At 37.8% G+C, this 26,433-nt stretch overlaps 1 protein-coding gene across 2 annotated transcripts in view; it reads left to right on the forward strand.

Moving 5' to 3' along the window:
* The first annotated feature begins 269 nt into the window (after positions 1-269).
* The window catches only part of anapc1 (anaphase promoting complex subunit 1), a 48,192-nt gene continuing 22,028 nt past the window's right edge, over positions 270-26,433 (forward strand). For both annotated transcript variants that reach the window (XM_061744891.1, XM_061744892.1), the window contains exons 1-35: positions 270-446; positions 2,126-2,365; positions 2,668-2,832; positions 4,537-4,576; positions 4,661-4,758; positions 5,130-5,200; positions 5,430-5,503; positions 5,607-5,752; positions 5,828-5,985; positions 6,247-6,372; positions 6,514-6,732; positions 7,346-7,441; positions 7,818-7,908; positions 8,109-8,174; positions 8,296-8,433; positions 8,752-8,895; positions 10,872-10,932; positions 13,545-13,600; positions 13,981-14,112; positions 14,314-14,388; positions 15,048-15,170; positions 16,425-16,594; positions 18,562-18,653; positions 18,947-19,095; positions 20,106-20,184; positions 21,390-21,426; positions 21,546-21,619; positions 21,900-22,078; positions 22,776-22,862; positions 22,983-23,122; positions 23,367-23,485; positions 23,681-23,811; positions 24,336-24,476; positions 26,058-26,210; positions 26,331-26,412. In XM_061744891.1, coding sequence (XP_061600875.1) covers positions 2,150-2,365; positions 2,668-2,832; positions 4,537-4,576; positions 4,661-4,758; positions 5,130-5,200; positions 5,430-5,503; positions 5,607-5,752; positions 5,828-5,985; positions 6,247-6,372; positions 6,514-6,732; positions 7,346-7,441; positions 7,818-7,908; positions 8,109-8,174; positions 8,296-8,433; positions 8,752-8,895; positions 10,872-10,932; positions 13,545-13,600; positions 13,981-14,112; positions 14,314-14,388; positions 15,048-15,170; positions 16,425-16,594; positions 18,562-18,653; positions 18,947-19,095; positions 20,106-20,184; positions 21,390-21,426; positions 21,546-21,619; positions 21,900-22,078; positions 22,776-22,862; positions 22,983-23,122; positions 23,367-23,485; positions 23,681-23,811; positions 24,336-24,476; positions 26,058-26,210; positions 26,331-26,412 — 3,928 coding nt within the window. In that variant the 5' untranslated portion in view covers positions 270-446; positions 2,126-2,149. The remainder of the gene's footprint in view (positions 447-2,125; positions 2,366-2,667; positions 2,833-4,536; positions 4,577-4,660; positions 4,759-5,129; positions 5,201-5,429; positions 5,504-5,606; positions 5,753-5,827; positions 5,986-6,246; positions 6,373-6,513; positions 6,733-7,345; positions 7,442-7,817; positions 7,909-8,108; positions 8,175-8,295; positions 8,434-8,751; positions 8,896-10,871; positions 10,933-13,544; positions 13,601-13,980; positions 14,113-14,313; positions 14,389-15,047; positions 15,171-16,424; positions 16,595-18,561; positions 18,654-18,946; positions 19,096-20,105; positions 20,185-21,389; positions 21,427-21,545; positions 21,620-21,899; positions 22,079-22,775; positions 22,863-22,982; positions 23,123-23,366; positions 23,486-23,680; positions 23,812-24,335; positions 24,477-26,057; positions 26,211-26,330; positions 26,413-26,433) is intronic.

Below are 26,433 nucleotides of genomic sequence, written 5' to 3' on the forward strand. Positions count from 1 at the left end.
AATAACTGTGTTGTACTTGTCAGATGGCAAGTGAAGGCACTGAGCTGTTCCTGTCGTGCACTAAAGGCTGATTTATGGTTCCGCGCCTACGCAGAACCTACGCCGTAGGCTTCGCCGTAGCTCTGCGTTGGTGTAACGCGGAACCATAAATCAGGCTTAACAAGTGTTTGTTGTGAAGCAGCACTAGCAGGGCACGCCCTGACGTCAGCAACCCGGTGGGGCTGCTCGCCTCTGATTGGCTGATCCCGCAGGAAGAGGCTGTCGGGACAGCAAACATGTCCGCGCTCATTTGAAAACCTCCTGTAGTTTAGTAACACAGGTTGTCACCCCAACCACCGCCTTGCTTTTATGTTAACACCGGTGGTCACGTTGTGCTTGTGCGAGCCTTCTAAAAAGGACAGACGAGGACTCCGCGACAAGAGCCAGCCCTTTCCTCTTATTAGCAGGTGAGCAGCTCTGTCACAGGTTAGCGGGGCTAGCGGTAGCCGGCGTGCTGCTGGGCTGAGATAGACATGTACACAGCTGTGGGGGCTCAGCCCTGCTCAGCCCAGTCCAGCAGCAGCCCGGCTCTGCTGGACTGGCCGGCACAGCCGTCGGTGTGTTTATTCACACCACTTAAGGCAGGTTGTCTCTGAGGGAGGAGTGTTTTAGTCTGGGAGCTTCCTGCTAGCATGTAGCTACCTTGGTCTCTGTCAACATGAGCACACACATTTGTGGGAAATGATGTATTTAAGAACCTTTGATTGTGTTTAACTTGGGCGTTTATTAAAAAGAGAGATGATGCTACCTAACAGCGTTATTTAGCAATCACCACCGTTATACGTGGACGCTTAGATTGAGCTGAACTGCATGTGTTTGTCTGGAGATCCTCCACTTTCTCTAAAGCCAGCTTGTTTGGACGACAGCTGCTTCCTCAACTGTAGTTTTAATTAATACCTAATGTATAACTGAATCTTACTTTCTGACGTCCTTCCTTGAGTTACAGCACACTTTATTTTCTGTTGTCACACCTAACAGTAGCGAAATGCTGCTGTCTACTTTACTCATGTTGACAGGGCTGGGTGTTTACCTGATGGTTGTGACATGTGTATAGCCAAAGAAAGCTGTTCCAGCTCTGAAATGTTAGAATTAACAATCACAATACCGGATATAGATATATATATATGTATATGTGTGTATGTATGTTCATTCTGACAAATGTTACTCATTTGAATACTCTAACATGGAAATGATACTTCGGTGTAAAATTCTTCATGTAAATACATCAGACCACGGCAAAAAAAAAGACAAAAAAAGACAAAAAAAAGACCACACAAAAACAATACAGATGATAACCAAGATATATATTGATCTAAAAAGATGCAGGTTCTGTTGTCAGGAAAATGATAAGATAAGATAAGATAAGATATCCTTTATTTTCTCCCTCAGTGGGGAAACTTATTTTTGTTGTCAGCAGTACACTTAGCACACACATGCAGGGGAGGGGTAAAAAGACTGAAAAGTCAGAATAAAAAATATATACAAAATATGTATAATCACAGAATATGAACAGTATATACAGTTGGTTGAAAGAAGAAACGGTGCAGAAAAAGCAGGTGGAGTGTTGTGAGGTAGACTGGCAGATTGGCATGCAAGGCTACAAATGCAACTGCTGGGGTTAATAATTTGTTCAGTGATCTGAAACCTTGTCGTAAAAATCATACGCTGATCTTCGATGGACACAACAAAGCAGAAAAATACTATCAGGAGGCTCTAATTTTTGTATCTATTTTTATGTATTCACTTTTTTAATGCCTTTTATAAAGTAGAAGTTGAATTATTTTGGCACCATTCAAATGATAGTCTCCCAAACTAAACACTGTTAAAGTACATCAAAACTGCTCATAATTTGCTGGAAATTAACATGTATTTCTAAGTGGTGAAAATGATTGTGATTCTGATTGTTGGTCCTCCCCACAAACTTCTTTCTCTCTTCCTTGAGTGCATATATCAGTGTATACTCATAACTAGATTTGGGGAATATAAGCTCCTGTGCATTTCACTTCTCTCTCATAATAAAAATAATATCAATGGACATCTATAATTATATTATAAACCATTCATACCATCATCTCACTCTTTCTAGAAATAATGCTGAAATCTGGAACTCATGTCGGAAGTCGTGTATGAAGATACAGCCACGATGATCGCCGCAGGGGAATTGCAGTCGTTTGTCCCATTTGGCCGCGAGCACTGCAGGAACCATCCAAATGCCTTCAACCTGCAGCTCAGAGAGCTCCAACCTGCCTCCGAGCTCTGGGCTTCAGATGGGGCCGCTGGCCTGGTAGGGTCCCTGCGGGAAGTCAGTCTACAGGAGAGAGAGAGGGTGAGATTGTAATGGTCTAAATGGAACAAATAAGTTAATTAACATGAAGAGGTCTCAGGGGTCTATAAGGGTAAGAAAAAAAAAAAAGCTCAGGGAATTTAATTTGATCATTTACTTGTGCGTCATTGTTATGAAATGATACTTGCATTCAGTTGATAATCTTTTTATGTTTCTAAAAGCTACACAGTAGATACATGCTATGCTATACTTACTATCCTATGAAAGTAAAACTTAATGTGCCTTGTGGTGCAGTTTGTATTTCTAATTTGGAGCCACCCTAATGGTTTTGCCTCAAATGACAGGAATGGTGGCAGCTAAGGAAGGGCTGTACAGCGGTCAAAGAGGGCGATGTGGAGTTGGAAGAGGAGCTCTATGCAGCAGGAAACGTGGTTGTTTGGAGCAAAGGGAGTCGCACACAAGGCTCCAGTGTCTACAAGGCCTTCACCGTCGACAGTGCAGTGCAGCAGGTCTGTTATTAGTGGTTGTTTTTAGAGTTGGTATTCTTATATCGGAAGGCAGGTTTGAGAGAATATGTTTATTTGTGTTAAAAAAACACTTGTTTAAGCTTTATTTGAAAGCTTAATAAGTGTGTTTATATGGACAATACTATCCTGATAGGAATTGGATATATGTGGTACTGTGAACAAGAAGCTACCATGCTAACGTTGTCCTCAACCCCCAGCCCCAAAATGTAAAAAAAAAAAAAAACATATTTTTTATTGCACTTAATTTATTCAATGCCAAATGAGCTTCACATATGGAAGCTGTGCATTGTGTGAGGATGACAACAGGTACAAATAAATGCCTTTTAAAAGTAAGACACTGTATTTGAAGCATTTTCAAAAAACACAACAGTATGGTATCATAATGCTCTTAAACCTCTTTCATTGGTGGTGTTGCATTCAATTTCGTATGACATTTATGCCATATAGTTTATTCTCACAAACAAAGTCACCTCTTGTTGCTGCAAAAAGAGATCTTCTACATAAACGAGAAGTTCTAGGCTCTTCCTGGCCTCACTGGAAGGCATCTGGGCCCTCTGGGTAATTCTACTCACAAAGTTTTTTTTCTACTAGCCTGCATCAATCTGACTTGACATTTTGATGATGGAGTGAATCTAGTCATGAGCTAGTCAGTGAATGCACTGACTAGCTCATGATTGGTCAATTTAGGTGTGATTTCACCAACATCGATCGATCATGATTTCTTTTAAGGAAGTTTGATAGATTAAAAGGCTAAAATGGCAGTGCCCTCCGAAGAAACAGTGGGTGTAACTTATTAGCTGGTCAATGCGTTCATTGGCATCAACCCCTGTCAAGTCAGATTAATACAAGAAGTCAGTTTCAAGAGCAGGATCATTTAAAAGTTTACAATTGCTTTACAGCAGGGGCAAGGCAGGAACTGTTCCTGATGTAGACCAGTCTTTAGTGCAGCTCTCAGGCTTTGTTGCTTGGGGTGGCCTGGTCTCTTGTGCAAAGCAGGATTTTTCTCGCACCGGTGGCAATATTTTTTTGCTTTTGGGTTGCTTAATTCTGCAACTGCTAGTGATGGATTTGTGGACAAGGATAGTATTAATTCCTCGTTGGCGTTTTTTATTACTCTCCCGACTTTTGAGATAGATGTGATGCCGTATTAAATTCTAAAGGGAATATTTAAACAAATGTTCCTTCCAGCCGAGACTTGCATCCCCTTTGCAGGAATGTACACATAAAATGAAAACTACTCGACATTCAAGCCACCACTTAGAAGGCTTTAGAATTCCCAGTAGTTTTATTTTGGCTTTTTCACAGGGAAAAAAAAAAGAGTATGGACTTCAGGGATGTGCCATTAATCAAGCTATGTCGTTTAACATGTAAAACCAGAACATGAAGTGAATATTCTAAAAACAACTCATGTAAACATTTAATCAAAATAAAATAAATCTAAAGTTGATTTATTGTTGTCCATGTAAACACTTATTGAAAAGATTAGATGCCAGGTTATCTAATATAAGGAAAAAACTAATATGTTTTAGGCTATAAGTGTTTCTCTATGACAAGATCAAGTTTGCTTGTGTCTGCAAATCTATTAGTATATCTCGTTTTAATGCATATGAAACTTCATTGTGATTGTCCTGTTTTAGTCTTTATAGTGTTGACAAATGTGTGTGTTTTTTATTTTTTACTCTGCAGGCTTTATGGTGTGACTTCGCTGTTCCTAAAAACACTGATGGTAATGTATCATTGGATAATAATTATTTCTGGTGAAGAGTAGTGCTTGTTTCATTTTCTTTCCATTACTGTCATTATTTTGCAGAGGAAGAAATTGAGCACACAGTGTGCATTGTTCAGAGTACTTGTGTCAATGTTCATACCGTGACGGGGAAGGATTTCATCTCACCATTACCGTTTCAGGTGAGGGAGAGCATGGCATATCTTTATGCCCACTTAAAACAAGTTCACACACTTTTTGAATTAATTTTTCATTAATTCTCGTTTGTGTGGAAATCTAGTTAAATTCTTGATATTTTTCCTACAGTGAACAGTTTTCTAGTTTACCAATTATAACAGAAAACTTTGGAATGGGCCTTTTACATCATCAGATTCCTACATCAAATGTCTTTTTGTGTGTGTATGTGTGTGACATCCTGTGCTGTTTTTATGTCAGTACTGGACTAGAATTAAGTTTCATTAATTAACATTTTTTTTGATCACTTTGTTGTGGTTGCCATGGCAGAACTATGCATTAAAAATATGTCATGTCTGTCTCACCATATCTCTTTCAGGTCTCAAATGTCTGGGCGACCAAGTTTGGTCTATTGTTGGAACGAAAAAATGCGAATGACATCTCCCCTGGGTAACACACTAGCACCGCCCTCACAAACACTTGCATATACAAACTCAAGTTTTAAAAAAAAAAAAAACATGTTTGGTATCATCTAAACACCCACGTGAGATGATGCAGTCAAAACATTTACCCATGTGTCTGCAATAAATCAGCCCTCGAACCACATTCTGATGTGTATTCACAAACACACACCCACCCACACACCAGGTACTGAGAATTGAAATATTTTTCTCTACAGGGAAGCTCTGCCTACAGTGTTCAGCATGCTGCATCCTTTAGACGAGATTGCACCAGTTGTTTGCAAACCATCAGGTGTAATGCACAGAAACAGTCACACACATCTTTTTGTCTCCCTTTCTGAGTGTTCTTTGGCTGTATTTTTTTTAACCTCAATTTGTGCATATGTTTCTTGCAGGTGTGTTTGAAGGCTCCTGTGTCCAGTACGTGTCTGACTCCACTATGAACATAGTTTTCACCTGCTGCCAGCCCTCTATAGTTGTATCTTACGACACTATACAGGGAATACACTCTGTCTGGGCTTTGCGGAAAGTAACGAATGATGTGAGTGATCTTGCACACCTACATACACGCACAAATCTATTACTTCCCTGACCTCCAGCCCTTTATTTTCATTAGGAGCGTTTCACAGTCCTAAGGTGTCCAACAGAATCAGCTGGGACACCACTGAATCTTATTTCTTCGGGCATTCTGACATCTCATTTGCGTCATATATCCCGCCTTGATTCCCCTGGTGGCAGTGGAGCAACTGGACACGGTCCTGGAATTGGAGCAAGGTACTAAAAAGGAAGTCTAAATGCTGCTCACATGTAATTTTTTTTTTTTTTTTTTCAAATCTGTAATTTTCTAATGAAAAATTTTGAAATGCCATTAGGTAAAATCATACTATCAATGGTATTTTGATTATTCTCAGTATTATAGGTAAATAAGTAGTCATATAACTGAGGCCCTGTGTTATGTGATGTCAAACATTTCCATTCTTATTGCCCATAAACCATCTCTGTTCCTTGATAATGTCCTTTGTATTCTGTCTCTAGTTGCGCTGTTGGCTCTCCTTTGCACTACAGCGCTCTTCACAGCCACCAGAGCAGGATCATGACATCCTCACCAGCGGCACACTCCCGAGTACATTCTCCAAGCATATCCAACATGGCTGCCCTAAGGTGTTTAAAGCGTTTAAAAGTTAAAAGTTTAAAGCGAGCGACAAATGAAGGAACTTCTGCATGGAAGCACTTTATTGATGTGCAACTGAAGTGTTACTTTACATCATCATCAGTGATGAACAATATTCCTTTTGATTGCAGTCGTGCACACTCTCCGGGGATGGCAGCTCCATCCTTTTCTGGTGTGGCACGTTTCAACACATCTTTCCACAGCCCATCTCCCAGGGGCCACCGTGGCTTGCTATCGTCGCCTAACAGCAGTGTCAACGAGACGATTCTAGTGCCGGAGATGGAGCCCATCATACCCGACCTCTGCATGGAGAAGCTGTGGAGTGAGACGGTGACGGCTGGCCGTCACAGGTAATGAACAGCCCTGAGCCCTGTTGAAAAGAGAGGCGGTCTGCACACGCTCTGATTCACTAACGGCACTCAGATTATTGATAGTTATATTTAACATATATCTTCTTGACTTTGAATTGAGTTTTTGAGTCGATTGTCTTGTTTAGGTGTTCAGGAATATTAAACTATGGCCCTTCTAGTAAGAATCCCAGTACTGTGTTCCCATGATGTTGTATCTCATATACATTTCTTGAGAATAATCAGCAGAATTAAAATATTTTATGATAATATACATTTTTCTTAAGCTGCTTGATTTACTTTACTGAATTGCTACTAGATTTATTTTTTCTTTTAATGTCATCATTGCACTCAGAAGGGAACCATTACTCTGAGTGAAAAATAGTCTAAAAAATACCTCTAAATTGAATGACGACATTACTAAAAGTTGGCTTTAATTTCTGTTGACCTGAGGGAGCATTTATTGTTCACTTCAGAACTCATTGACTTTTAAGTCAATGCATTTAAATATATATATATAAATATATATATATATATATATATATATATATTTTTTTTATATTTTACTATCTTATCTGCTACTGTTTCACAAATGTTGGTCTTTTTGTGTCTGCAGGGAGATGAGCAGTCAGGCATCTAAAGTATTCTTGACCTCTGACCTCTGCGAGAACCGCTACCTCTGTTTCCTGGTGGAGTCGCATCAACAGCTCAGGTTGACAAATACACATTATGTTTTGTTTTATTTCCTTTAGTATTTGATAGCGACAGATGCCATTTAGAAAAGAGAAGTTGGCAACAATCCTTTACAATGATTCATAGAACGTACAGTATTTCCATCTTATTCATTTCCAATTGCTTTTCCCAGAGAAGACTTTTAACATAAAACACAATTACATTGTGAATAAAATTACGTCAGACATTTTGTTACCTTGTTAGAATACAGCTACATGCATAGCACCACCACACTCTTCAGGGGGGACATAAAGGAAAGCCCTTTTAAATAACTGAACCTTCTCTTTGTACAACTTATTCAATGCTATTTGGTGATATTTATATCTGCAATTCTTTTTTTTAAATTGTTTCCACAGATGTGTAAAGTTAATGGAGAGCTATGATATGACTCAGCTTATCTTCGCAACCGTCACAACCATTTCTGCCAAAGATGCACAGCCCCTACAGGTATGTCACCATATTTAGTATGTGGAGAAAATTGAGAACTGTATCTAAGTGTTACAGTCACAAACTGCTTTTTAGTACCTTTTTCACTTGATAGAGCCATTACATGGAGCTTTTCCAATTAAATGACTGCTTAATCAACTAATTAGTTAAAATTATGTATTAGTCAATAATGAGAATGACAAATATGTCTTGCTTCTCAGAATATAGATGCTATGTTGGTTCTGGAGGCCTGTGGCAGTCTGGTCCTTTATACAGGGATCACCAGGGTAAGCAGAAGTTTATTTAGGCTGACGTAGCTGTTCTACACACTAGATGATACTTTCCCTCACAGAAGTGCTATGAGTCTGTGATTCAGCCATGAATTTGGTGTTTTTGGTGTCTGTCTAGGTCAGTAAAGTGTTTGTTCCTGGTCTACTGTCGCCTCCCTTCAGCTTGATCAACCACTTCCCTCACCGCAGCACGCCGGTGGAACATGTTAGCACACCAACTAATGCTGGCAGCAGGCACATCCAAAGACGTGACGAGGTGCTGGGAGGTGTTTTAAATACAGTGTACTTAATGACAGTTTCAGATTTTATGTGTTGGTAACATCGAGTTAATTTTGTGTGAGAGTTTTCACAGTGTAAGCTAATATATTATAGTACACATGGAAACAAGATATTTTTTCAGGTATTTTTGTGACTTTAAATCAGGAATTGATCTCAAAAGCATGCAGGTTGTTGTTTTTTTTCCCCATCTATTCCATTTATTCATAATTTCATTTCTGCATCCACATGTTTATTTTAGTTTCTCCCATTTTCTGCTCTATTCTGCCTCATCTTTACAATGTCTCTGCTCTTTCAGGATGTTATGCCTTCGCCGGTGTCGGAGAGTAGCGGCCCAAACATGAAACACCATGAAGCCTCATTTTTGGAAGATTACACCTTTCAACAAGCTACACCCTATATCCACGCTTTGAGGGACCCTGTTTGTAACCGTGTCACTCTGGTAGGTTTTATTTTTATTTTATAAAAATGAAAAACACACACACACACACACACACACACACACACACACACAGTCTTTGAAAAGAATGAGGAATTTGTTAAATGTAGTGGTCTTCTGTCCTTGCTGTCGGCAAGTATTTTTTGTACTATTGTCTTGTTTTACGGGTCTATGTGACACGTCGGTATCACAGACTTATAGTGGACATTGGCAAAGGTAACTAACTCAAGAGAGTAACTATGGAGGACAAAAAGAAAGTTGCAAACCAAGAGGCCAAAGTCAAGTAAATGGTGGACAGTGTTTAAAAAAAGCTACGTAACCTCTACATCTACAGGGGGACGCGAAGAGCTAAAATGACAAAAGTTCCTTTGTGTTGCTTTCACACATGTCATACAGCTAAGACTTGAGGGTAAATCGTGTCACACTGTTCATTTTACAGCAGAAAACAAAACGGTGACACACTCCCACAGGGATTGTCCCTGTTATGTTTGATGCCAATGAGGTCCATTAATATTTGTGAATGAGAACCATAAAGCTGAGTTGTTTTTGTTTCCAGTTTCAGGTTAGTCCTGTCTGTGTCAGCTTCCTGAGCTCCAGGACTGAAGTATACTTTCACAATTTGTTTCACTCATATATAAATATTGACTAAAGGGATTCTGTGTAAAACATTATAACAGCTGGCAGCTTCCTGCTCTTGTTTTCTTTCTTTATTGACTTTCTCTTACAGCCATTGATACGTCAGTCTGATGACTAATTGTTGCTAATGCAAACTCCCACTGCAGTTTTCAGAGCACCAGCTTTTGCGCTCACACTCATGGGTTATTTTTTTCATCTGGATTTTTCTTGAAATGATGATAAACTTTTATACAATCGAAATGTTCGACTGCATTACCCTTCACCACCTCCTTACTCCCTCAATTGTCACATAAAGAAAATGTCACATTGAAATAGTTATTTTTCTGGTAGTGATTGCTGTGGCAATGTAGTTTAAGAATATTAGTGAATGTTCAAATAGGTTTCTGATTTGGGATGTATTGTACCACTGGAGAATTAGCTTTTCCAATAATTTTTCTTTTAATGAAATTAAGAATTGGTAACCAACAGTAATTAAAGACACTTGTACATATATCCTTAATTGTGGTATTATAGAAATATTAATTGTGGGAAAGCATCAGAAGAATTGTTACTATATACAAATATAGTAACTATATACAAGTATTAATCTCAAGTGTTTGTATGTGTCTTTGGCAGACACATAAAAAGTGTGCTTTATCATGACACTATTTGTAAATGATAATGCCAAACAGCTGTTTTTAGAGTTTTCATTAACACTGATTACAACGCATTTAAAACAATACAGTAAAATTAACTAGAATTTAGCAGACGTGATCAGTAGTCATTGATCATTTAGTTTATGAACACTATAGTCTTCTTTACAATCAAACTTCAAAATATTCAACCACAACACACTGTAGAGAGTGAAGGCCAGCATGAGGAACAGATGGATGTAAGCACAGGTGAGTGGTTGTGTGGGTTTACCAACTGTATAACTCTAACATTAAGAAACTGTTCTGAATATGAAAAATAGTTGGTAAGCTTTAACCTCTGGTCTGGATTATTTGTAATGCATCATAATTAAATTTTTTTTCAGTGGAATTATCAGTGATTGTGGCAAGTGTTTCTGCTGCAATCTGAGACAATGGGCCATTTCACACATCACGTCATTTTTCTATGGACTAACCCTGACTGCTTCTGTGCTGAGGTCTTCCATCTCCTTATAGAAGCCAGTTAGCTTTTTCTGATAACATTTTCACACGTCACAGAAAAAGCACAGGTGCAGAAAATGAAATTGGTGATTAGATAAATTGCATTTAGTCACTTTATTTAGAGGTAGCACTTGTTCGGAGTGGACAAGCAGCCGATCGTGTTGGAGTACATTGCTATGAAATTAAATTTGTTTGTATTTTATTTATCTTTAGGAATTGAGCAGTAGCACAATGCTGAGGATCTCTATTCCTGAGATTGCTACTTCAGAACTGGGTAAGACAACCTCACACTCACTGAGATAGCCAAGTCTTCGCAATTAGGCCCCTGAAATTAGATTTGAGAGCTCCTTTACCTTACCCAGTGACGCATTAGTGTAATTTACTGCCGACACAATTATAAGGCACACATAAACCAGAACACATACTCCCTTATCCCACTGATGATGAGTAATCTGCTACATAAGCGTCAGGTAGCTGTGATAGAAGACTCAGATGAATATGTTCCTATGACTTTTTTTTTTTCCTCTAAATTGTTACTTGTTTAACCATAAGGTTATTAAAAAATGTCTGTGGAAAACATCAAAGAGTGCTATAAATAAAGTATTAACTAGATTATCTTTTCCTAGAGGATTTTGTTGAGTAGAAGTTTAAATGAACCCTTTTAAATAACTAAACTGATTTAGTCACGAGTGAAAGCTCAAGTTAATCTTCAGTTTTGATGCCTTTTTATAGTTGATCATTTATTTCGTAACTCATTCCTCCTTTTGACATTGTTTTCCTTCAATATTGTGCACTAAAAGGATTCTCAAACATTTCTGATTCAGCCCATAACAATGTCAAGTTTTATTTTGGTGTACATAACATTACATTTGTTTTATTCTTGCTTAAAGAAACAAAAACCACATAGCCAACTGAAAAATGAGAAGCCTGACAGTTTTGATGGTGAAGTAGTTAAGTAAGGGATAATGCCCGACGAGGTGTATATTAACATAAATATATGGACTACGCGGGGCATGAACCGTCCGAAGTCGAGGACAGTTTGCCTCCGCGAAGTCCATATATTCCTGATAATGTACACCTCGAAGGGGTTATAACAAGGCGCAGCTGAGCGGACTATTTAATCTCTCGTCTGCAGCCGTTGTAACCTGGTAAGTTACAAAGTTTTTTTTAACAAGCCATAACTCAGTTTCCTTGGTAACACCTGAGGGTCTGACTAATACCTGGAACAATCACTACTGTCCCATAAGCTCCTTATGCAATGGACACAGTGTTGACTTCTCCAGTAACTAGGACCGCCCTGAGATACGACTTACCAACGGGAGATATTGTATTCCGCTCAGCTCCGCTCGGCTATTTTCTTTTCTCTCCATTTCTGCATCCCAGTCATCAAAATTGTTAAATTCACCAAATAAATTAAAATAAATGACAAAATCACTCATGTAGTCGGCTCTTCTCTGAATCTCCGTTGCCGTGGTTACCATCTGGCAGTGGATCCAGCGCAATGATATTAAAGATATCAGGCAATTTGACCGAACTTGTTTTCTAGGTGTAGGTTATCACTTTTAATGTACACCTGTCAGCCAATCAGAATAGAGTATTCACACAGACCGTGGTATAATAAATAATTAATATCAATTACACTTCATTTTCTGATATATTAATTTTGAGTTTAGCTGTTTTATCCCTAGTTGTTTACCACTAATGGGTCTCAACACTTTGAACCAAACCCTTAATGTATTATTCTCCTCAAGCTTTTTTTTTTTTTTTTTCTCTTCCTGATTTGGTCATTGTCTCTCAGCACTGTGTATGACTCTGTCCACTCTTGTGTTTTGTCCCTGCATTACCCCCCATTATTTAGTAATCGATGGTGAGAGGCGAGACTTCTTCCTCTAATGAAATGGCATTTATCCACCTTTTCTTTGACCTTTCCCATGTCTGATGCATAATTAAGATAACCAAGTGATGCTGATTAGGAATCTGATTGGTCAGAGTTGTTAGGAGACACAGTGGCACTAATTATTGTTGGAGTTGTAATTTTTCATCTTCCTGTTTTATCACCTGGTACACACGGTCAAAACTATACAATAGATGATGATGATAATGATGATTAATAAAAAAAACCTACTTAATTTATGTAAAGTTCAATTCATCCAGAGTTTGGCATGGATTGTTGAAATTTCTTTCAAAGAATCTGCTCAGACAAAGTTTTAATACCTGGAAATATCCCCCAGCTGGTCTAGCTGTTAAAACAAGCTACTTTTCCTCTTTTTTTTTGTGGCAAATGGAGATTCCCTCCCACAGTAATCATACACATTGATCGTCCGTGACATTATGGCTACCTGCCTAATGGTGACCTGGTCTTCCGAACTTCGTACATGTCAGATTAGGGCCACAAACAATCATCTGTGTAGGGCAGGGGTGTCCAGTTCCACTCCTTGAGGGCTGCTGTCTTGCATGTTTTAGATGTTTCTTTGCATCAACACACATGAACACACCTGATTAAAATTAATGGATCATTATTGTCATCAAAGTCTGCACACGTCTGTTAATGACACAGTAATTTGTTTCAGGATGTGTTAAAGCAGGGAAACATCTTAAACATGCAGGATAGTGTCCCTGGTGTAGGGGGTTTGAGCGTTTTACCAGCGTGTTAGAGACTTTATCTGATGAACACACAAAAAAGAAAGTTAAAAATGATCTGATTCAGTGAAATGAAATTCAATAAAAACAAGGAAAAATAAATGTTTCCTTGAGTCAATAAATCAAAACATTAAGCCGGAAACTGAGTCACCTTCAAGGTTTTGTTTTCTGGCATCTGTATTTTTTCTCATGTGGTTCTATTGTCACTTTTTCTGTTCTTTCTTTTTTCCCTTGGATTTATTTCAGTGAGGAAGTGTCTTCAGGCAATCCGATTCATCCTGTCAAAGGAAGCTGCCATGAAGGTTTGTGGGATTTGTGAGACAACAAAACCAGATTTCACCACGCTTCTCGGTTATATGTTCAAATAACTGTGAAAGAGAGCCATTAATGTAATAAGATGTTTTGTTGACTTGGATATACTTTTTATCTAAAACCTATATTTTTATGTATGCTAATGTTTTTGAAATTCCTAAAACATAACACACATATCACTAAATGAACAATTACAGTTGAGTGAGAAAAAACATCTTAATCACTTGAAATGCAGAAACGGCTAAGTAACTTGTAATTGGCTTCGTCAGAAGCTACATTCCTCCTCCGAGGAAGCTGGCATTGGGAGCAAGTGTTCATGACCTTCAGTGTATGTTTTCTGAACTTTCACCGACTTCCTTAAAACGTGCAGGTTTTGGTTAAGTGGTACAACATCTACAATGCTCCTGGTGGTCCGAGTGCTCATGCAGAGTGGAACCTGTTTGTCACCTGTTTTATGACACTAATGGGCTACAACACCGAGCGTCTGGCTTGGATGCGACATGTAAGTCAGCTGTTGTGTTTTCCCTTTTATTGTGATTGGCATTTGCTGTTCTATGGAATTTTAACTTGATAACCGTTGATTATGCTAAATCAGCTTGGCATGTTTCGATCAGATTGATGATCTTAGTTGAGAAATCTCAATTGGTTTGAACACAAACATATGTGCGCTGTCTTGTTCTCTGTCCTCCGTCTCTCTCCTCAGCTGCATTTTGAAGTGCCCCTTTCTCCAGTGATTGCAGCCAAGAAGGCTCGTCCCTCTGACAGAGGATCTGATGAGGTTTGGGAGCTTATACTGGTTGACAGAAAGTAGCATGCAATTCTTTAGTACAATTATAAATACAGTATTACAATGGTAAATATTTATAGAAAAGTCCATTTACATTTTATCCAAAAGCACCAAGATCATTTTTGATCCTTCACACATTCAATAGCATGTCTTATGTGAATATAGAGCTGGCCATGCCTACCTATTTAAGTTATTTTTGGTAATCTATTCCCACTGGGAATGTTTTCTTCTCATTTACAATAAAGCCCTGTATACTCCTTCTTTGCATTTGTCCGGAACAAGGTTAGCTTAATTACCATCTTGGTGATTAAAAAAAAAAAAAAAGTATTTATTTTTTGTGCATTTTGGCAAAAAAAAACATTAGTGTTAAATGATAAAGACAAGCTGGTGAAACTGGGGCTCAATTCTGTTTAAGGCAAAAGTATTAGGGAAAAAGAATAACTGTTACAATATCATTAGTTGACTTAAAACTCTGACATAAAACTGTGGTAGTAACATCAGTATTATAATAAAACAAATATATATATTTACACACACTGTCACCATTTTCCTTTTTCTTTATTGTCCAGGTATTTCTAATTAAATTATTTATTTTAGTTTGAATGTATGTTTTATTCACAAGAGTTTTTATGTGTCTCCTCTCTCTGTAGGACTGGGATTACTTGTTGGCATCTCAGTACCATCAGCAGATGAATTCCCAGCTAGTCCGCAGTTCTCCTGAACCCAGCGGCACCAATAATATGGTCACCACAGGAAATGAAGGCCTTTCCTCTGTATGTAATGCACTCTTGGTATACTCCACGCCGTTTTCCTTATTTGAACAGTTGCCGTTGCACGAATTTTGTTCTATAAATGTTGCTCCATTTTGCAGCAAGAAAATCTTTATGATCCTGGGAAAAAAAAAATAAATAAAAAAAAAAATATATATATATATATATATATATATATATATATATATATATATATATATATATATATATATATATATATATATATATATATATACATACATATATATACGGTGTGTTTGTGTGTGTGTGTGTGTGTGTGTGTGTGTATGTATGTATGTATGTGTGTGTGTGTATATATATATATATATATATATATATATATATAATTTTTTTTTTTTTTAAATAGACAAAAAAAACTGAAACACTGGTTAGTGTAACAGAATAAATTTCAACAGCACTTCCAAGACTAGCCTCCAAAATAAGCCCAGAATCCTCTAAAACACTTTAAACAGTATAATCTTTGTGCACCTAATAAATGGTTGGACAAAACTGTTTATTAGGTGCACCATTTTCATTATTCTTTTTGCAAAGAAAAAAAAAAAAGTGTTTTAAAAAGTGTGAAAAATACAAAACCTAAAGGTGAAATTTACACTTATTTAATTTAAAGTTGTATTAATAGAGACAACAGTAATCAGTTAAAAACACAACAGTGATTCTAGGATATAAAAAAATAACGTCAGCTTTGCTGCAGTGAGGATGTTGATGGAAGGGTTCTTCAGCATTAGCATCCGAAGGCACTGGATTCTTTTGATATTTGCAAGATCCTGAACATGAAAATCCATTTGACTGGACTCTGAGCTGTTTGTTCCATGTGAGACCAGTATCCTATACAGACAGCCAGAGAAGGGTTTTAGGTGTGACGGTAAACAATGATGAGTGCTTCTGTTTACTGACCGGTTATATATGGTTCTACCCAGGTTACCTGACATTTTTAAGTTAGCTTGTGACATTTGATAGAAGACACTAAATTCAAACATCTAACTTTTTATTTCTTATTATAGTAGTATAGTTCTGTTCTTTAATTGTTTTGCTTGTGGGTATAGTCACTTGATTGATTTTGATTAATTAACTTCCCTTCAGGGATTGATAAACGTCAATTTTTAATTGAGTTGAATTGATCACAAGTCAACTAATATGTTGCTGTAGAAGTAATGCTTTTTTTTATCTTCCCCTTTGATTTTTCTCTTTCGGATCCTCATGTTTTTCTTCCTTTTCTCTCTTTTTCCCTCACACCAGCTGTCTTCTCCCTCAAGTCCAACTCTTAAGTTGGACGTTTCTGCCCCTCTGTTCCCTCATATTCCTGCCCTTTTCTATGTTCTCCATCTGCTTTATCAGGACCTGCAGCTGGATGAGCTGCAAAGAGCGAGAGCCTCCTCACTAGTGTGTCTGCTGCAACAGCTGGCCAGGTAATTCAATTCAATTTTATTTATATAGCGTCTATTACGATACACATTGTGTCGAGCATGATCCCCAAGTTAATATTAAAAGAAACAATCACAGGTTAAAAAACTCACCTCCACCCTGCTCTACTTTACCTCTTCTTTTATGTTCTTATTTGCTGCGTCCCAGTTAATGACATTTGACTGGTGCTAGCCAGTGGGTTGAATGTTTATGTAATACACTCATGGATCAAAATGCAGGGTACAGAAAGAACAGTTCCTTTTATTACAAAAATACTACCAAACAGAGAGCTGTGTCAGTTATCACAAAAACACAAATTCTATTTAAATTTTCCATCAAATCCGTTGAACTTTTGCCACGATAAAGAAAAGGGGACCCCAGCTCATTGTTTTCAGTAAAAGTTTGCATTTAACCAAGGCCCTTTAGTGATGTGTACTGAGAATTAAACTTCAACAGACTGTCAAGTGACCACTGTGCTGGGTGACGATGATGAAAAGAATAGGTGGAGTGGGAGAGTGAAGCACTCTTCAGAGTAATTGGACTGTATTGTTAGTATGTGGGTTGCATGCAAGTATGCTGCAAATTTTTGCACTTATTGTTCTTTATTAACTGGTTAAGCTTAAAGTGATCTTTATCATTTTATTTGGCATTTTATTGGAGCTGTTATATGTTTTAATAGCTTATCTCTATGCTTTGAAAGAGAAATAATAATTAATCCACTTTGAAAAAATACCTTCCATAGCACCAAAATGTATGATTTACAGAGAGGAAATGTAATTATGCAGTCATTTGATCAGTCTGTGTTACTGAGGCACTCTATTTCTATATCTCCTTATTCTCTGGAAATGTTTATCTGCAAAGAGGACACATCCAAATGAGAACTGCTTCCCTGAAAGCAGAAAACAGTGCTGCTTTTGACAACTGTTTTTTATGCTGTACAAACATATTTAAAACTAGTCATTTTTTTTCTTTTTTTTTCTTCTTCCAAAGTGGAAGAGATTTAGCAGTCACAGTGTGATTTATTATCACGGAAATATAATCTCACAGTCAACCCAAATATGTTGGTATTTTTTGGCTTCATGTACATCTTGAGGGGTGGCTGCTCGAGTAAAATTCAGATCTACGCCCAAATCATCAATCAGATACTTTAAAAGCCTTTTTTGGGGTTTTTAATAAGTACAGTATACTGATGACTATTGCGCCATCGAGTTTCTTCACTTGCCCCATTTGAGTTATGTACAGCTTAGACAGGTTGTCAGTCCATCACATGTCCACACAGACAACAATGGTATCACCATGCCCCCTCACATGCAATTATATGTAAATTAATATGTTTAGACTGTGGGGTTAAGCTGGAGTACCTGGAGTAAACCCACCTAGGCATGAGGAGAGCATCCAAAGTCTACACATAAAGGCCAAAGCCAGGATTCAATCCGGAAAACTCTTCACTGTAATACACTAGTCCAAACTACCACTTTGATGAGCTGTCCCTTAATTAATACATAGGGACAAAAAAGGGTAAATACATGATGCATAAATAAATTACAACAGGACTTCTTAATATAGTAAGCTGCATAACTGTACACCCCTAGTCGAGTGCATAGCATCCACACAAATGCAGCTTGGAATGCAAGTAAAAGAAAGAAAAGTAATGATTTATGGCTGTTAATTACTTTTGCTTGGTAATCAGGTAGAGCCCAAAACAAGTTAAATGTCACAGTAGCTATCTGGGAATGTCAGGCTATTTTTGGATTTGTGTTAAATACTTGTAACAACGTAGTGTTCAGCTGTGCAGCAGTAGACATTATAAAATACCTGGGACAAGGTAAGCTGAGAAGCTCCAGGATTGAAGTTTAGAAACTTTTTAAGGCAATGTGAAGAAGAATTCTACATGTTATCTTATGTTGCTGTGCATCTCCACGTACAGTATGATGTTGTATATGCATTGTGAATTTCTTGTTTATATTTGCAGAGACCTTCAGCTGGAAGAGTATGTTGATCTGTACTGGAGAGACTACCCTTCATTAATTAGTTGCTTTACTGAGAGCTGCATCATTGATGAGGGTAAGATGGATTATTGACTTTTTTTATGGTATTTAATGACAAAACATGCTATGGATGCTCTGTTTCTGAAAAATGTCAGCTCCACTCTCCATATATCCCTTTACTTGTCTGGAGTTTCTTGCAGTTTAGCTCTTAATCTCCATGAATGCATCACGTCATCCATTTAGTAATGTTATGTTGTTGCGTCCTGTGTATTCGTGGTTCGCTTGGGAGGAATGAAGTGACATGAATGTCCTGTCCTTTTTTTAATCCTGTTGCTTAATTTTTTTTTTCCCCCTCCCGTTTTTCCTCAGCTATGATTGGTCAGATGCAGCGTCCATCTTTCTTGAGGTCTGAGCCTCCTTGTGTTTTCAGCTGGCTCAGTAGCTGCTTGAGAGGGAAGGAGAACCCACCTTTCCCCTACCTGCCTGGCATCTGTCAGAGGACCAGGCTGCTAGTTCTGGTACGACCTCTCCTCTGTGTTTTCTGTTATGAAGTGCACTGTAGTTAATGGCTCACTTAGCTTCTGTTTCTGTAGTGTGTGCGTGTGTCTATATAAATGAAAGAGGTAGAAACAATCCATTCTTAAATGAAAACACAGATATGTGAAAGCAGCTGTGAAGCCCAAGATTAACTGAACAGATACAAGACAGAGGGTTTATATTGTTATTTGAACTTGTCTATCAGCTGCCAGCTGGCCGTTGATTTATTTATGATTTATTATCTGCAGAGCAAACTGCAACTACAGACAAAGTTCATGAAGGCTTGTTGTCCTTCAGGGAAATCCAGAGTTCCCATAACTCTCAGGAATTTCTTAGAACTGTGATGTCCAAATGGTAATTGTTCTGAAAGAGTCTCTCCCACACACACTATATTCTGCAAAGCTCAAAAGTATTTGGGGTGGGAGGAAAAAATAAAAAGAAAGTCATGGTACCTTAACATACAATCACATGATATTTTAATTGTTTATCTTTTATTTATTATTTACAATTCCTGTAAAGTTCCTGTAGGACACTGCTGTTCCTTTTCATCACATAGCAATTGCAACATTTAGATTAAAAAAACAACAATATATACCTGATGTAATTGTAATTATTTTGAGTCATTTTAGTTACACTATGAATATTGCATTTATAATGAGTATATTAAAGCTGACAAATATTATTTACAAAATTGCCTTTCTTAAACAATCACAAATGGATAACATATGCCAGAATGGCAGAAATGTTTTTTTTTGTTTTCTTGAGTGGTAACATGCATTTGATAAGTTGTACAACAACTGCGATCACATTAGCTAACTAAATTGTGTCAAAACTGTGTTGAAACAGTTTTGAAAGGATGCCCTTTGGCATTTCAGCCTTAAAATACAGATGTGTTCTTTGGAAATGTTCATGTTGGTTGACTGTCTGCAACTGGCGACCAAACAAATATGTTTTTCGTAATTGTTTCTTTGTCGTTGTTTTTTCCCTTTAGAGTTATGCTCTCTACATCATCGGAGATCATAATGCCACTTCAACAGATGTATCAAAGTACATAGTCAAAGTCTCTTCAGGTATGTACTGCAGCGTTTTGACAAAAGGAACTTTCCACTGGGATTAATAACCTTGTTTTTTTTCCTCTGCAAACCCTTATTGTTTAAAATATAGTAAATATAGAGTAAGCAAAGTCTTTCAGAGAAATTATACTCTGAAATTAATTTTGGTAGAACAAGTACCATGTAAAGAACAAAGGTCTAACATTGAGGGGTGTCATTTAATGCAGCTAGATTGCACTACTGCCTCTGGCAGCACACGCACACCTCAGCAGGGTGATTTGCCGAACCTTCACAGGGCTTTAGAGTTGAAATGCTGACAATCCTGGTTCTTCATCTGACAATCTGACACAAGATTTGTAGGAGAGGGTGTATTTATCATTCATTCAGGGAAGTCAAAAATGTTACACTCAGGCCTGGTTTGACATTCTTTTTTGATACCTGTTGTTGAGGAAAAAATGAATAGTTCTTGCAGAAAAAACAGATGGGATGAGCCAGCGATAAATATCCTCCAGCTATGTCAGCTGGGTCGGGGCAAGAAAGTAGATCATGAACACAGTGAAAGAAATCAAACGGGCAGCAGCTGATCACACAAGTTCCTGAAGCCGGTAGAAATGGTCAGGAAAGACAGAGAAGGCATCTGGATTAGGAAACCGGTTTCAAAAAACTATTACCAGATACTTTTGTGACTAGGCTCAAACACCCTTTTACTGCCTTTCCTTTCATTCCGAATGGTCTGTATTCCTCTGTGGATACATTTATTGACAAGCAGCCCTTATTACCTGCCAGTTCATTAATTCCTTGCTTCAGCCCGTGGTAACATTTTTTTTTCTTTGTGACAAAAAAACCAATACTTTCGTGTCAGTGATTGCCGGAGGTATCTGATCAGGTTGTTTTTTTTCTGACACAGAATTCAACAATGACCGTGGGCGATGTGAAAACAACCTGTGTGACTTTTTTTTTAGCACTATGTTGACATTTTTTAGTGAAGGAGAAAAAAAAAAACCACATAAGGTGCTCCACTCGCCCTTTCATTAAACTCTATACTAAATTGTCCCTCTTGGTAAAAAACTATTGTAGTTAATCATTCCAGGTTCGGAAATTATTTTAATCTGGTTACAATTTACCCTTTCCCCTCAGAATTTAAAAAAATGTCATGAGTCATTATGCTATTCTTTTTTTCCCCGCAGTGCTGTCTCACTCTTTGTGATTGCTCTGTTTTTCAGGCCATAGGTTGTCCATCGGTGAACTGCACTTCAAAAGGTAATTCAAGCTCACAGATGTTAGTTTTGTATGTGTGTGTGTTTATAGCAGCTTTCAAAGTCTTTTCCTTTTCCCCATCATTTATTTAATGCATTTTTGTATGTTTTTTTTTTTTCTAGAAAGAGCATTGTCAAAGTTAGGTTTACCAATGAGAGTTTGGCTGAGCAGCTGGTGGACTGGCTCACTTCACAGGGTAAGAAGAGTAGTTCTTTTCTCATTTTTATGTCTACAGAGAAGATGTCTCGCATCACACTAGTTCATACTGATATTCATTCATGCATTCATTCATTCATTCATTCATTCATTCATTCATTCATTCATTCATTCATTCATTCACAACCGTTCATTCAGAACCGTAGTCTGTGTTATGGTTTTCTCTCAGCCAGATCCACCTGTGTTTTGAGTAAATTTGTGCGGTCATTATATGTTGTTAATGAATTGATTATTAATTGGTATTTCTTTACTGGATATAGGTTTCACCCTGAAGGACTTGGAGTCCGTCCCCTTTGGCGTGGCTCTGCCCATCAGAGAGGCCATCTATAGATGTCGTGAGCAGCCGTGTTCTGACTGGTCAGAGGAAGTCTGTCTGCTGATTGGAAGACAGGACCTAACCAAACAAGCACACAAGATGACCGTAGCCAAGAGCAAAGCTGTGAGTATGAAGTAAATTAAAACTTTGCCTTTTTTTTTTTTAATATGTGTGTATATGTGTAAGAGAGAGATTAGGATGCAGACACTGTTTCTTATCAGCTGTCTATGAAACCAGGGTGTTTGCTCTCTCTGTAGTCTTATATTATTTCATCAAAAATGATATGAAATAAATACTATAAACTTTGTAAATAGTTTGTGGTATTATAGATATATGACTTTAAATTCCTCAGATCTATCAGACCATTTTTCTATGCTGACGTGTCAGACAATATGTAGACCTGTCAGTGTTATCTTTTCTTTTTTTATGACATTAATAACTATAATTGTAAAAGGAACCAAAAATGTTGCCTAAATATTTTGGAGGATATAGTTGCTTTTGTCTGCTGAAATTAATCCTCAATAGCTTGAATCATGGCATCTAGACTTCATTTTTCTTGGTTCCTAAAGAGATTTCACCCGTTGAGGTCAGGGTTAGACATCTACAAGAACCAAGAAGAACAAGAAGCTCAGTTGCCTTGATTGAAGCCTTTGAGGACAACTGGATTACTGCAGCATACTGCAATGAATGGAAATTCTTCTTTCCAATACATCTTGAAATGTTAATATGAGCATGGGTCACAATACTTTAAATGGTAGTATACTGTAATAGTATAGTAGGATATAGGGGAAAGAATTGTCCTATTTTCATGTGTTTCCAGTCTGTAGGTTCAGGACTGTCCTTGGAGCCTCCTGCAACCACAGAAGCTGATGAGGAGGAAGATGGGATGTCGGACATAATTCAAGAAGTAACTATATTTTTCCTAGCTTTACAAAGTACAGATATAAATTATCTTATGTGCAGTAGTTTTATCAAGGGGATTAATGTAAGGAAATCTTCATATTCATGTCATCTGTTACCTCATCAGGTCACAGGACTGATCTGGAGTCAAGATCTTCGCGTGCAGGAGGTCAGGAGGCTACTGCAGAGCTCCAGGCCTGTCCGGGTCAGTGTTGTCCAGCTACCGGAGGTTTCTGACCATGAGTACATAGAAGAGAAGGAGAACAAGTAAGTACAATGCACTTATTTATTGTGACTGCCTTTGATCCTAAAACTTAAGACTGTAAGGCAACTGTTACAAAAGACATAGTGCACATCTCTGTGATGATTATTGTCTTTTAATTTGTTTTAGCTCCTCATATTTTAAAGTTACTGGCCTTGTCTTTTGTTTTCTTTTGACTATGGACTATTTTCAAAGTTTTTTTAATTCCTTGTGTGGTTTTTGTTTGTCCTTTCGTCGTGCCTTCCTCAGACTCCTGCAGTTGTGTCAGAGGACAATGGCTCTTCCAGTTGGCAGAGGCCTGTTCACGCTCTTCTCCTATCACCCTGTACCAACTGAACCTTTACCTGTACCGAAGCTCAATCTTACAGGTAATGTGGGAATGGAGATTCACATATTTTCCTGGTCGTTGCAATTTTTGCTGCTTGGATGAACAGGAAAAACAGATTTTTTCCCCCCGGATAATTATTTTCTTTGAATCTTTCTCCCCTGAGGGTACTACATTTTTAATAACTTTTTTTTAATGTTTATTGACTTTATTTATTTTACATTTTTGTCATCACCAGGTCGTGCACCCCCCAGGAATACTATGGTAGATCTCAACAGTGGGAACATCGATGTTCCTCCCAACATGACCAGCTGGCCAAGCTTCCATAACGGAGTAGCGGCCGGACTCAAAATAGCACCTGCTTCACAGGTAAGTCTGAAACCTGAACTTCGCTACCTCCTCATCAACTCTTAAGCTCCGTTTGTACAAGTCTGATTTTTATTTCGCCTCTCTATGGTTGGTTACTAATTCTTCAGTATTGCATGTCTTTTTTCCTGGACTTGTAAGACAGTCCTGGGAAAAAAAAACAAACAAGGGAACTTCTTTATAATTTGATTCGTCATGACTATGTTAGCCGTCCATGGATATTTAAAATTAAAGGCCAAATGTTGACATAAATGATTCTGATTTGGTGACTTAAGTAATTTTGTAGTCTTAAATGTCCATGCTGTTTTGTTTTGTTTGTTTGGTTAGTCCATCCATTTCCTTTTTACTGAAAAATCATGTTAGGCAGACTATTTCTAAATATCATTAGTGTTCTAAGTATTGAGATACAACTAACTGATTATTATCATGATTATTATTATTTTTTAAATTAATAATAATTTATTTGCTCATCTGCTGGTAACTAAACCTGCCTTACACTTCTATAAGTAATGTCTTTACCCCCCCAGGTGGACTCAGCCTGGATTGCCTACAACAAGCCAAAGAGCCCTGAGCTGGCAAACGAGTATGCAGGGTTCCTTATGGCGCTCGGGCTCAACGGACACCTCACCAAGCTGGCTACGCTCAACATACACGACTACCTCACTAAGGTGCACACCAAGGCATAAATGTGCAGAAACCTTTAGAGTCCATCTGTCATGCTTTGACTTGATGGTTGAAACAGAGTAAATATTCATATTTTTGTGTATAACTGTACAAAAACACAAAGGTACACATATACTCATCTTAATCATCTGTCTTAATGCTTAGTTTACAGTTTACAGTAGATGGTGCTCGAAATGACTGTTCTTAGTGATTTACAGCACACATTACACAACACAGCTTCCAAACAATGTCACGTATGAACATGAATGCAGTTAATGCGAAGATACACCCATTTACTCTCGTTAACTTGCACATTCACAACCGAATGCACACTTTTCTCAAGATGAGTGTAAATGATGTAAACTTGCAACAAAGCCAGGCAGTTAGTCAGAGTGAAACTCTGCCTTCTGAGAACTTTGACACAAAACAAGTCTTTCCCACTTCCAGATGAGAAAACAGGATGCTGAGAGCCAAATCTAGTTTTTGCCAAATAAAGACGTGAGCACAAAAATAAGGCAAAACAGAGTCACTGCATCAAATTTAAGCCAAGCATCAACTCACTGCTGAAGACTAGTTTATTTTCAATTTCCTTTTTCATTGAGAATATGAATTCAAGCTATAGTTGATAATGATCAGTTGATGAATGAATGAGTACTTTCCATACAAGTAATTTCTTCACAAGTGCAATGTTAGACAAGATTATTAAGTACTTGAAATGAGAAGTCTTAGATGTTATATATTTTTAATTTGTGGACATATAGTAAGATGTTGATGCTTTGACTTTGCAAAGCAATACTTCTTTACAAGAAGTTGCTGGTGTGAACATTTGAAGTTATTTTTTCTATTCCTTTTCTGTGCTAATTTGAAGCTGGCACATACTACTGCAGGATATTGACAAATGAATCAACTTTAAACTAATCTTTAGCTCTATAAAAATAATATACATCATATTCTTTACAGATAATCACAGCTCAACATGTATTGATTTACTGCTTGAAGACAACAGCAGCAGTTGATGTGGGAATTTCTTGTGTGTAACTGAATGAAAGTCATGAACGTGGTTGACAGTGAAGCTTGTATGTAGCTGGTGGTTTTCTGTTGGTTTCTAACCATGCTGTGAAAGAGAAATTACGCAGACATACCGGGGATCAGTTCATTAGAATTGTATTGTGGTTTAGAAGAGATGGCTGACGTGTGTTCCTTAACGCTCCTATGAAGAACACCATTTGCTTCTGAAATGGTTTTCAGAACAAGAGCACAAGTGCACCAAAAATACAATATGTAAATAAAATGCAAATATATATATAAATAAATGAAAAAATAAGAACCCTGCCAAAATAAATGCAATTCCCTGCAGATGTCAAGTACTCAAGGATGCACATTAAACTACAGTTGTGCATAAAAATATGTGTACAATTAAAAATAATTGGCCATTACTTAAAGAAAAGGTGGTCTGAGAAAACGGTTAAATTTGCAGCTTAAAAATGTAGGAAGAGTAATGGGAATTTTATAATCATTCTTCACAGTCCACTCCTGTTTTTGTTGTAAAATGTGTTGTACCTGCTGTCTGCCCTCATCTCCATCAGGGCCATGAGATGACCAGCATCGGGCTTCTACTGGGTGTGTCTTCAGCCAAACTGGGCACGATGGACATGTCAATCACCCGCCTACTCAGTATACACATCCCTGCCCTTCTCCCGCCCACCTCCACTGAGCTGGATGTGCCGCACAATGTTCAGGTATAAGTTAGTGTGGATACCTGGTGTAGAGTTGGGATTAAGTTCTGCATCAATTACAAATGTTGACACACCTACACGTAAATCTAACAAAAAGTACCCAATTGTCTCTCTGTCATGCAGGTTGCTGCTGTTATTGGGATTGGGCTGGTGTACCAGGGAACAGGACACAGACACAACGCTGAAGTCTTGCTGTCTGAAATAGGTGTGTGCATTTATGAATTAT

The sequence above is a fragment of the Cololabis saira genome, chromosome 17 (genome assembly GCF_033807715.1).
Source record: "Cololabis saira isolate AMF1-May2022 chromosome 17, fColSai1.1, whole genome shotgun sequence".
NCBI classification, from domain to species: domain Eukaryota; kingdom Metazoa; phylum Chordata; class Actinopteri; order Beloniformes; family Belonidae; genus Cololabis; species Cololabis saira.